Below are 12,812 nucleotides of genomic sequence, written 5' to 3' on the forward strand. Positions count from 1 at the left end.
TAAACATTTGTTTTGTTGTCGTTTACAATTTTCAGAGACTAACGATTTAGGATGGAAAAAGTGTTTCAAAGATTTGAAAAGGAAGTGCTTCAAGAGTTTAATAGCAAATATTCTTTTAAAAAGGATTTTATGCCAGTTGAAAATTTGAAGTTACAGTCGGGGTATACGAAGTTTTTTTTATAATGACAGCTGAAGCACATGGTTTCCATTTACAATAGCGTCTATACCTGTCAATCAAATTGACCACCTCGCTAGCTGATTGGTCGCCATCGAAAAACCATTCGAGTGCTTCTGTAAGCAGCTGTCCTCCCGAACTAGTCGTTGTCATAAAAAGAAAGCTCGCATGCGTTTTTACTGTGTCGCGCGCTCAAAAAACGCTTTGTAAAAGTAATCACCGGACAATTTCCACGTAATGACCGCTATCGCGCAATATCGGGGTCAAATGGAGTATTTACAACCACCGCAGAACTCTCAGGTAAGCAGGGCAAGTGTACCTTTTGTATCGCATTGTGATTTGGAACGGCACTCTCATCTTCTCAAACTCACACCCCCTTTCTTGTGCCCGCCCACCAAACGCTTTTAATCGACAGGAAATCCAACCCTCTCCTCTGGCATTGCTAGCTGCGACTTGTAGCAAGATCGGACAAGGTTTTGATGCGCCGAATACCGTCCAACAGCCGCCGATCAGCCAACTTGCAACCCAGCAAGAATACCCGACCTCGTGGGTCCCCGAACATGCGGTCTCACACGCGAATGAAAGTGTGTATCATACCAATTCGCCGAACGTTTTACAAGCACAAAATCACTCCGCTACGAGTTTATATACCTCCCTAGGCCAGGTGGAAAATGGGCAGATGTATTATACTACCGTTACAACCAGTCCTACCGGACAAAACGCGTGCTCACTGCCGCAACAAACGATTGTAACAAACAGCGAAGCTAGTGTGAATCTCGTCTACGCTCCCGAGTATGATTTGACAAAAGCAGTTGATTCTGGTCCGTGGAGCTTAAAATCGGACACCGAAGAGAGCAATGGGACCATTGGAACACAGTGGTGGCAAGGAAAACCTTTATCTTGGGCGAAAAACTCAAGCAGTCCTTCGCATCAGTATGTTGTGCCCTCGCCAACGTACACAGGAAATAACGACGTAGGTATTTCCATAATGGCAACCCAACAACAAACAGAACCTTCGGAGAATGCGACGCAAAACCCAGCGTATGTCCAAGTAACAAGAACTCCTCAAGGGCAAATTATACTAACACAAGAGAGTACAGAACCCAACAAATGGCTTTCTGCTGGAACTGTTAATGTGATTGCGGCACCTTCAAACGCAACAAACGGAAACGCTGCTATTCAAGTGCAAGTTCAACCTGCAGAAGCCTCGCATGAAACGGACAATGTAAACATAGCTGCTACTAGTGCCGCCGCCGCCTCTGTGAATGTCAGTCCTGGAGGTAATAATCGCAGGTTACGCCGTGTTGCTTGTACCTGTCCGAATTGTAGAGAAGGCGAAGGAAGGACTGCTGATGGCCGAAAGCAGCATATTTGTCATGTACCAGGCTGTGGAAAGGTTTACGGGAAAACATCGCATTTGCGTGCTCACCTTCGTTGGCATACTGGCGAGCGACCGTTCGTTTGCAACTGGCTGTTTTGCGGGAAAAGATTCACTCGATCTGACGAATTGCAGCGTCATCGCAGGACTCACACCGGAGAAAAAAGATTTGCGTGTAAAGATTGTGGCAAGAGGTTTATGAGGAGCGATCATTTGTCAAAGCATGTGAGAACACATTCTAATGGCAAGACCATGAAAGCCAGTTCAATGCAAGTCATGGAACCCATTCCAATTCAGCCGATTCCACAACCAGAACTGCAACAGGTGCAAAACATTCGACCAATTTTAGAAGGGGAAACAGGCAATCTAAAAGATGCTGAAAGAGAGCAAGCAGCCGTTGTTGGAGTAGATATACCTGGTGTAGCGGTCGCTGTTGATCAAAATCAGCTGAGTGAAAGTGAATATTTTACTGGCGAAGCGACTGAACAGTACCTCAACGATATGAGTGTTGCTCACGAATTTGTTGCTGTTCGAATGGATGGAACTCAAGGAACAGCCATTTTAGTAACGCAAAATATAAACATGGCATAAGGCGTTAAGCTGCAAGTAGATTGAATAAAATGGACGAACGAATCTAGGTTTTGTATAACATTCTATTCTGCCTATCTATTGGAAGCCAAACAGTTGCTCGTTTTCGTTTCCAGCTTTTAAAAGCAAATTTGAAAATAGGTTTTGGTAAATATTATAGTTTTTTCCAAAATGAAGGGTGTAAATTTCAATGGTTTTTAAAATGTACGTTGTTGATTTCAGAGTGAGCTTGGTTCACCGATATGCTAATTTATGGCCATCTGTGTGACATGTGGTTAAAGAAATTGGAACCAAGCCAATTCAAAGCTTCAAATTGTATGTAAAAACGGTACAAACAAAAAAAATCATGGTTCAGGGTTAAGTTTTTTACACAAATGTTGTATCATGTATTTTGTTATGCTATTTTCTCTCCCTGAGACAGTAATTAAAAATATTGAATCATTGACAAAAAAAGGAGAAAACATGTCAATTTTTGTACGTGGTTTATTATATTCCTCCATCCTCCGTAGAGTTTGTGTTTAAATTATTTATTTTTTCAGTTGCATCTATTTTTTGTCCCATACTTCAAATTAAGAGAATTTTTAGAATACTTTTTAAAAGTTAACAATTTTTATATTTGCTTATAAGTAAAGTTTATCAGCAGTTTTTAAGTACAGGGCTAGAAGTACATGTTCAAGCTTAAAAGTAATTAACAAAGGAATATTTACCACACCTGGTCAAATGTCATGGAAATAGTTTGTGTATTAAGATCTAAAATTTACACTGACAATAAGACTGTCAGTCCTAGACTGACAATAAGTAAGTTTACTTATCTCATGAAATAGATAGCAGACCACCACATAGTGTTACACTCTAATTTTATTGTTTTGTTTTCTTGCAACTGTTTTACAATAATAGAATTGTTAGGTACTGTTTCAAGGGTTAAGTAAAATCACTTCATAATACTGAGAAAATTGTAATATTACTTTGGGTATTGGAGTGATTTATAGGAGAAACTATTCTCCTTTGAATTGCATTGCTTTTTTCGTACACATTTGAATTATATATACATATATGGATGAATGGATCAAGTCCTTTCTATTAAGTCCTTTCTATTATTATTATGGTACATTACTGAGTGGCAAACTAATCAACAGTAATTTATTGAAGTTTAGTTTAGTTAACTGAGGTACATGTAGTAAGGTAAATTGGCCTGCACTGTAAGCTGGTGTTTGGAGTACCTATAGAGTAAAATCACTCCATAATACTGAGAAAATTGTAATATTACTTTGGGTATTGGAGTGATTTATAGGAGAAGCTATTCTCCTTTGAATTGCATTGCTTTTTTCGTACACATTTGAATTATATATACATATATGGATGAATGGATCAAGTCCTTTCTATTAAGTCCTTTCTATTATTATCATGGTACATTACTGAGTGGCAAACTAATCAACAGTAATTTATTGAAGTTTAGTTTAGTTAACTGAGGTACATGTAGTAAGGTAAATTGGCCTGCACTGTAAGCTGGTGTTTGGAGTACCTATAGAGGTACTTTTAACTCAGTTCATTAATGGAACCAAGATTGAATGAACTATTACATGTAAATAAAAATTTATGATGCAAATGTTGCATAATGGTTCTCTGTTATTTTAAAACCTTTAAATTTGAGATTTTAACATCAAAACAACATTTTTCCTAGCTCCATTGTATTAACCTTCCTGTACTGACTGTTCAGAGGATTATTTTGTGTTATCATAATTGGATCTTGGAGCAAAAGCTCCAAGTACAGGCCACTTCCGGGTTCCAAAAACCCTCACTTTCAAAATGAGGCCAAGTGCACAACCTTTCATGTGAAATGAGTTTTATTTGCATTAGAATGAAAAACATTTCCATATCAAAGGTGTGACCACAGGTGGGCCATAAAATCCTGGTCATAATAATGAGGTGGTCATGTTAATGGGGTCTTCAGAATAACAACATGACTAAGTTTTCTACGTTTGTGTTGGAAAAATGTGGTCCGTCATGTGACCAGGGAGGTTGTAAGGCAAAGTTCCACTGTACTATGTATAACTGTGTGATTCCTCACACACTCATTGGTTGAGAGCAACTCTCTGTGGGAGAACGGGCCAGAATATAGATCCTTTTCTTTCACATGAGCAAAATCCTAACAAAAGTTACTCTACACTCAAATTAATATTGGTGACCGAAAGTGTAAACAAAAGGGGTTGCATTGCATGCCTGCTGTGAAGATGTTTTGATAGAAAAGATATAATGATAGTACAATATTTATTTGCTCTCACTGTCGGTAGGCAATTTTCCAAGATATTTCACCAAAAAATCGCTTGGCTAAGGAGAGAGCAAATCAGTAGACAACAATTTTCTAACCACTCGCCTCTGACTTGTGGTTTTAGTGAAGTTTTTATCATTTTGACATCATTATAGATGTAGCCTGCAGAAAAATATAAAGGGGCTAAGTTTTTTTAAACTACTCAGACGTTTTGAGTTGGCAGTGGGGCAAAATATGAAATTAAGAAAATTGAATAAATGAATGAGGATGACGAGGGAATCAACGATTAGTTTCCCTTTTGCGTTTTCACCCCTCCCCCTAGCTGCCTTTAATGCCTTACCGCAACTCAGGCTAACTGTCGTTCTGTCGTGACCCTCCATGGAAACGAATACTGTAGTGGACGTATATAATGTTCTGCTGATTTCCAAAATCGGGATTCTACCTTAACTATCCCATAAAGGAATCTGCCGTTTGTTGTTGCTGTTGTTTTTTTACAAATGAAAGGAACGTGAGTTGCATCCTCGTTGCATTTTCCCGCCAATAAAATTCCTGCCAATCAGAAATCCTTTCTGCGATAAGTCTTTACAGCGGCTTCTCAAACAGGATATGCTCTGTTATGCCCTTCCGCCATCTTGCAAGAATTGCCCTTTATGTTTCAAGCGTTGAAAACAGGTTAATTGTAAGGTGTTTTTCTCGTTCATTCACTTTCAAAATGCCTCCCAAAAAGAAGGAAGAAGAAAAACCAACACCTTTAATGGGAAGATTTGGAACGTCACTTAAGTGCGGAATAGTAGGGCTTCCAAATGTAGGGTAAGTCAATTAAATACGTGCGTGCAACAGGTCTCTATTTTTTTTTCGCCTGATCGTGAGTCTGTTGTTTATCCACCTGGATTTTCAGGAAATCAACCTTCTTCAATGTTTTGACCAAGAGTGCAGCAGCAGCCGAAAATTTTCCATTCTGCACAATAGGTCAGTATATAGTAAGCAGTTCTACTTCTAGCTCGAAATGATAACTGTCTTGATTTTGTCTCCATGTTCTCTGTCTCGTACCCTTCAGAAGCCCTTCGATCTTCCCAGATAAGTCGGGAGGATGGAAGGAGTTGTGGGAATTTCGAGACACCGCTAGGATACATGGCTGTCCCATCGTTACTGATCAAAATTTCAATGTCTTGAAATTGTGTGGCTGTTTCAGAGTCAATCTATTTTACATAAAATCAGTGAATTCGCCTCCAATCGATGAGATTTATCTCGTTGTTTATTTTTTAAACATCGTAGAATTGATTAATGCAGGTTAACATTGTCAATCAATTGATCTTCTCTACCTTTACATCAGAATTTTCCAAATTATGCTTTACCATGCATGCAAGCACCACAGTTTCAAAAATCACATGTACCTCTTTGGCATTGCATTCGAGTTCAGCTTTTCAGTGACTCTTCAATGGCTGTGAGGGAGGCTAGACTTGCACCAAGTCGACTTCTTTTATCATAAATAAGATGATTACTTGCAGGGGGTGGGGGGGGGGGGGGGTTAATTAACATTGGGGTGAACTCGATTTATTACGGGAGTTACTCACTATCGGGAAAAACCACTGGTTGACCAACCAGTGTAAGGGTCTTTATATCCATTCCTACTATTGTGTTTTATGCTATTGAGGATGGTGATTACTAACCAAATTTTGCAACGAGGGAGGAGTTAACACCCTAGAAGGTCTTATTTATTGTTTTATAAAGTGTCCAGGTTTATTATTATTCATATAAGGTGGTTGATCTTTATTTTTGATTTCTTAAGAGTCTCTTCACTTTTGGACATTCTTTACCTCAGCTTATCATTTTTCCAGTCATAAATTGGTGCTTGAAAGCCTTTAGAACATTATATTGTTGAAAAGCAGATGCTGCTAGTCATTTTGAAGAGGAAGTGATTGAGAACGAACTTGTTTGAATCCTGTACATGTTAATTTCTTTCATTTACAAATCAGTGGTGTCTCTTTCTAAATAAACCTGTTATATTTACACCAATTTCAATGATAATATTATTATCTAGTAACAATATTTATTGGTATTTTTATTTTTCAGATCCCAATGAAAATAAGTATCATTCAATTTTGTCATAGTACTTACAGGTAGCCTTCAAACAGGCAGTGAAAATGTCAATAGAGCATTTTTACATGATGTCACAGTGGCTACGTTAGTGTTCCAGAACAATGGAACAGTGGCCTTGTTAGTTTGCTAAGCCAGTCATATGGGGGTTGTACTCTTTTCTAAATAAGGAAACACTTACTTTTGTTCCAGGAAATTTACTTAGTGAAAATGCTCTATGGACAGTGGAACCTGTCTTCAATATAGACACCCTAGTAGAGTGGACAGCTTCCTTTTTCATGTTATTCCTAACATGCGAGCCCATGATATTTGTTTCGTGAGCCACTAAATCCTAACAGAAGATGCTTTGGCATGTCCTTTTCCATGGTCGTTACTTGTATTACTGTGGAACTGCACAGAAATCCTTCCTTACAACAAAAGTTGCCCACAGTTTTCTGAGTTTCACAGTGGAAAACTCAAGTAAATTTGTGTCAATAGATAATCCTTTTTTATTCTTTCTTTCTGTTGCACGTCGAGTGGCTGTTCCAGATGATAGATGGGATTTCTTGTGTGATTTTCACAAGCCTGCAAGGTACAGTAACATCTAATGCCCAACCTATTTTGTCTGGAATCAAAAACACTTTTCTGCAATAGGTTGTTGATCTTATCTTGTAATAATGTAATACTTTTAGTAAGGTTTTGGCTTTTCAAAGAAGTTTATTGTAAGAGGCCGTGAATTTTTCAAGGGCTGTATAGTACTACTTTCAGTTGTCCCAACTACCTACTTCACTTTGGAACGTAACATACCGTTGTACAGGATAATCAGTTAGTTCAGACTCTGTTGATACCAATATCTGTTTGACTTACTTTTAGTAAACTAGAAACATCCATAACTTGAAAGCCTCAATCTAATAGTACCTTAGTTTCCTTTTGTGTCTACATGATGCCCCCTTTGTACTCTTATAGACAGATACTTAGACTTTATCTAAAGGGCAGGAATTGCCACACTATCAGCATTTATTGACTTGTATTTCCTTTACAGCAAAGTGCCAGCTTTTCTTCACGTAACAGATATTGCTGGTCTAGTGCAAGGGGCACACGAAGGCCAGGTTTGTATGTCTTTAAAAATAGGAAACATTCCTGTTTACTTCAATGTGCATTCTTCTCTTCTTCTTACTTAATTGATTTTGATTGTTTTATTAATGCTGCAATAAGAATCAATGGACATAATGAATTGGTAAGCAAAGAGGCGGTAGATCTTTCTTGAGTAAAAAAGGCTAATTTAACATAAAGTAGGCCAACCTTTTAACACCTCAAACCTTGCGTGTGAGTTGCTCCATTCTTCTGATGGTGCCTTTATTGGCAGTACAAAATCAGAATTGAGAATGTTCAATTCCCCTCAACCTACTAACTGAATACCTTGGAAACTGAAATTGTAGTGACAGCCCTGGGTTAAGGTTCAAGCCTTGTAATTTCGTTGTTTTGAAGACAAGTTACCTTTACTCCACTATGTTTCTCTTCACCCAGGTGTATAATAGGTACCAGTAACTTACTGCTGGGGTAACCCGCCAGTTGAAAGGGAGGTAGAATTACTTATTGGTGCTTCGTGCTACAAAAACTGGGGTAAGCTCCAGTTGTGTGTTCCCCATTGGCTCATTTGTGCCCTAACCTTGTTTATTCCACCTACTGTGAACAGCTGTAATGTATTAGTAGTATTATAATACTATTATTAGTGATATATGGAATGTACAGTTTTTGAGACTATGGTTATATTGTCACCTGTAGGGTTTAGGAAATGCCTTTTTGTCTCATATTTGGGCGTGTGATGCTATATTCCATATGATACGTGAGTACAAAGTCATTTTTTCATTATGTACCATTCTCTGTATAATAAGTTGTACTGATAATGTATAATTTTGATTTGATGTGACAAGGTGCATTTGAGGGTGAAGATGTAACTCATGTAGAAGGAGATGTAAACCCTGTACGAGACCTGGAAATCATCTCAGAGGAATTGAGGAAAAAGGTAGAGTAACGTGAAAATACAAAAATAATATTTTCTGTACATCCTACAAGAGGTCTTCTTCTTCTTGTCAGGTATGGAGATCACATTATTTTTTACAATCAACACATTACCTTTTTTTTTTCTTAAGGATGAAGAATACCTAAAAGATAAAGTTGTAAGTATCATTGTTTTAAGTCTTGCAGTTTATCTTACAGTACATGATAATTTAAACTTATTAGTATAATGGCGTTAGCTCCCACAAGTCTCTTGTTGCCCAGTGGTAGAGCATTTGGACTAGTAACCAGAAGGTGGATGAAACCTATTCAGACACAACCAGCTGGGGATTGTCTATGTTGCAAATTATTATAAGGTGGCAATCTGACTGATTAAAATAATTTTTATCATTTTGTTGTATTTTTAGAGCAACATGGAAAAGACAGTAGTGAGAGGTGGAGATAAAAAGAGACTAGGAGAATTTGTAAGTGAACCTAAATTCATTTCCAACTCTACTTTTTTGAATAAGATGGCTATTAATCATTTGCTGTTGTTACTTGTAGGAAAGCCTAAAAAAAATATATCACTCGGTCTCAGAGGATAAAAAGCATGTTAGGTTTGGAACATGGGATGCAAAAGAAGTGAGTGTATAATATTTATTGTTGCAAAGGAAACTTCACCTTTGAATAATTTAAATAATTTATTGCTAGCTTACTACTCCTTCTTGGCTAATTAAAAAGCCAGCACTGTTACTTTTCTCTTTCATCCCTCTCTGAGCAGTTATCATGTTTAGTTTTACCTTGTGTTATATATTTTTCCACTCTGGCACATTTTTACTGTACAAGTGTTGGCAGGGAACATGGAAGGGAAATGTGATTGTTTGTAAATCTGTGATTTACAGAAGAAAGTACAGTACTCTAATGAACTGTTCTTAGTCCCCTATTTTTCTCTGTGATTGTCAAGAGGAGTCACCAATTTTGAGACACTTTCATCTTGTTTTTGTGTGATGATTGAAATCTGGAGAGACATCGCAGCCTGTTTAAGTAATTATTAAGCCCTTGATTGAAACAATGCTTCCAAAAATAGGGGTTTTTCAGTCTTGTAGTTGTACTCTTGCTAACAAAAAATAGATACAGCGGTAAAAGTGAGAGTCAAGGACCATGTGCTTGCTCACTTGCAAAAGGCCACACATAGGAGATACTCAGTAAGTCTCTTTGTTTATTTCAGATTGAAGTTCTCAACAAGCATTTGTTGCTTACATCAAAACCTGTTATATACCTGGTGAATTTATCAGAGAAAGACTACATTAGGAAGAAGAACAAGTGGTCAGTTCTTTTTTCTAATAATTATTATCCGTAATGATGGTCAAAACTTGTAGCTTGAATTGCGAATGACAGAGTGTTAAATGAAAGAAAAAACCTTTTTGCAGGTTAGCAAAGATAAAGGAGTGGGTAGATACAAATGATAATGGAGCTGTTATCATTCCTCTTAGTGGAGCCCTGGAATATAAGGTGATGTTTTCTTTAATAGCAGGAGAATTTATCACATCATTATGCAAACTGTGAATCAGACAAAACTGGTTTAAGTAGCATGCTCATTTTCTTCATATTTTCAGGGTATAGGAGTTGTAGATGATGCATGAATTTTGCTTTTTGTGCCAGTTTTGGAAATTTTGTTCGTTTCAACTACACAAGTTCTTTTGTGTATCCATCAGTCCCAGAAAGAACTTTTCAACGCAAGCTGTTTTTGAGAATAAAATGAATGACATTTTGATGACTCCATTTCGTCATTTTCAAATTCGTGTAGTTCTTAATTGTGAGTTCAATATGTAGGGAGTTACATGTGAAAGTTTAGTTGTATGTGATTAAAAGAGAAAATTAGATAAATATTTTTGTTTTGATAGAGTCAGATTGGGTGTTCAGTTTAGGTTTCTTTTCTTTGATAAAGAGCATTTCATAAATTAAGCAATCCAGCTATTTTTATTTTTGTTTTTTTATCCAGCTCTTAGATATGAGTCCAGAAGAAGAAGAGAAGTACCTTAAAGATGCTGGAACACAAAGGTATTAAGAACTTAGCATTATTTGGCCTCTACACAACACTTCAAACAATCCACAGGAACAGTTCCCTGATGGGCCTCCCTGATGCTTGATAAGGGAGTCCAACCAATGGATGAAATAATCTGCCATCTATGCAGCACTGACCTTTTTACACTAATTAATGTTTTCCTGTTTCTTTTTCCAGTGCTCTTGCTAAAATTATCACCACCGGATTCAAAGCTCTTCAGCTTCAGTATTTCTTCACTGCTGGCAAAGATGAAGTCAAAGCCTGGACAATTTTGGCGAGTATAATGAGTTTTAACTGAGAACACATGTTTTTAACGTTGTACACTTAAGCAACCTTCCACAGTTTGAGAAACTTTAAGATAATATAGTTTAACTCAAACCTCGCTTTTTCCATTATTGTGCAGCAGTATTACCAAATGCAAATTCTTTTCCACCAATCAGTGACTTCTCATGTTCGTGAAAAGGTGGTGAACATTGCCTACATGGGAGGTGCTTCAGCAGTTCGACTTGTTCCCAGTCAAAGCATTGTGTTCTTTTGGGCATGATTTTCCCCTTTGCTGCTCCCTTGGAAAACCTACCCCTCAGGCTATTTATGAGAAGGCTCCTGGCAATTATAAGGTTTAAAAGTCTGCTGTTTGTCACTGCGTAGATACTGGTGTATCACACTCCCTATTGTTTCTCAGTTCCACCAGTTCTCACTTTTAAACCGTTTTGGCCACTTTGTTTAAAACTACTAACATGAGAAGGAAAATCAAATATGGAGGAGCCTAGAGTTGATAGATTGAAAAAAACCATGGTCACAGAAGTCTAGACGGCATTTATTTGTTTTTAACAATTTAATTTTTGGGGTAATTTTTACAGAAAGGGACGAAAGCACCTCAGGCAGCCGGTAAGATTCATACTGACTTTGAGAAAGGCTTCATTATGGCTGAAGTGATGAAATTTGATGATTTCAAGGAGCATGGCTCTGAGACGGCAGTCAAGGTTAAGTGTTACAGTTCTCAAGAAAGTAGACATGATAACTTAGAATAATTGTGTTAACTAGTTTGAAGGGACCAACTTATGAGACAGCTTTCCTCATTTTTACTGTAGTATAAAATTTTCGTTGGTTTCAGATCTATTAATTTGATGTTTTATTTTGTACAATTAGTGGCAGAGCTTTTCACCCCGATGTAGGCACTATGTGGTTTGTCCTTCCCTCCCTACTCCTCCTTCCTCTCTCTCCCGCCCAGATCAACCTTTTTCACATGTAGGAAAAGAAACCTCTCGGAAGCTTATTTGAATCTAGACTGAAAAGGGTATTGAACAGAGTTCTTTTACGGTCTTGAATTATCCAAACTCAACTGTAAAGTTTTTAGAGTTCCGGCAAGAAGATACTAGTGTCCCATCCAGTCGGGGGTGGGGGTGAGGGATTCAGGTTACTGAAACAAGGCAAATCTCCGGGTGTTTGGTCCTCATTGCTTAGGTTCGCCTTTACCAATCTCAAGGGTATCTCAACTGAACCCACCTACCTTTCTTGGTGAGTCTTATAATATCTATTTTATTTCTTTTATAGGCTGCAGGCAAATACAAACAGGAAGGAAAGAACTATGTAGTTCACGACGGAGATATAATATTCTTTAAATTTAATGCCGGCGCTGGTTTAACAGACAAAAAGAAAGTGAAATAACGAAAGAATATAAATCATATTAAATAGTTATCACCAAGTAGCGGAATAGAAGGACGTCAAATTAAAACACACCACTTCGGTCATCGCTGCGCTTTTAAGCAAGAAAAAGACCTAGAGTTCTTTTGCATCAAACAGCAGACTTTTGAACTGGCTTAGAGATTTCCTGTGGATGCAGCAATTTCTAGTATGACAATATCGAAAAGAGAAGCTGTCATGTTTAATTAAATCCAGTTCCTCTTTCTTGCATTAGATTGCTGGATAGAAAGAAATTTTAAGTTTATAATAAACAAAAATAACGAACTCTGATAACTAGTGACCACAAGAATGTTGTTGCCTTTTTGCCAACGTCAATAAAACACTTTTAAAAATGCTTCACCCTGCATCAAGGGAAATTAAGGGGGAGTGGTAGGCGGGCTGTGATAAAAAAATCTCGTACCCAGCAGATCTCTTGTAACAAGAGTTCTGGGTACGAGATTTGGACAAATCACGCGGGCGCTAGGCTTTTGTACATTATGCTTTTGCTTCCCCACTAAAATGCTCCACCTTAATGCTCCATTTTTCCCACTAAAATGCTCGGTCTCCCCAAAAAAGTCAC

General features: G+C 37.7%; 2 protein-coding genes across 2 annotated transcripts; both read left to right on the plus strand.

Annotated features, from left to right (window-relative positions):
• The first annotated feature begins 306 nt into the window (after window positions 1-306).
• LOC140924448 (uncharacterized) lies at window positions 307-3,747 on the plus strand. The gene is made up of 2 exons (XM_073374480.1): window positions 307-475; window positions 591-3,747. Exons 1-2 carry the CDS (start codon window positions 413-415, stop codon window positions 2,142-2,144), a joined length of 1,617 nt encoding a protein of 538 aa, XP_073230581.1. The 5' UTR covers window positions 307-412; the 3' UTR covers window positions 2,145-3,747.
• A 1,264-nt stretch (window positions 3,748-5,011) lies between these two features.
• Window positions 5,012-12,526, plus strand: LOC140924449 (obg-like ATPase 1). The gene is made up of 16 exons (XM_073374481.1): window positions 5,012-5,220; window positions 5,309-5,379; window positions 6,484-6,495; window positions 7,018-7,078; window positions 7,529-7,595; window positions 8,272-8,332; window positions 8,421-8,512; window positions 8,640-8,666; window positions 8,913-8,969; window positions 9,049-9,126; window positions 9,713-9,810; window positions 9,915-9,996; window positions 10,487-10,545; window positions 10,727-10,823; window positions 11,410-11,532; window positions 12,104-12,526. The coding sequence occupies exons 1-16, from the start codon at window positions 5,027-5,029 to the stop codon at window positions 12,215-12,217; spliced, it is 1,293 nt and encodes a 430-aa protein (XP_073230582.1). The 5' UTR covers window positions 5,012-5,026; the 3' UTR covers window positions 12,218-12,526.
• Window positions 12,527-12,812: the final 286 nt, after the last annotated feature.

Source organism: Porites lutea, chromosome 14 (genome assembly GCF_958299795.1).
Source record: "Porites lutea chromosome 14, jaPorLute2.1, whole genome shotgun sequence".
Taxonomy (NCBI): domain Eukaryota; kingdom Metazoa; phylum Cnidaria; class Anthozoa; order Scleractinia; family Poritidae; genus Porites; species Porites lutea.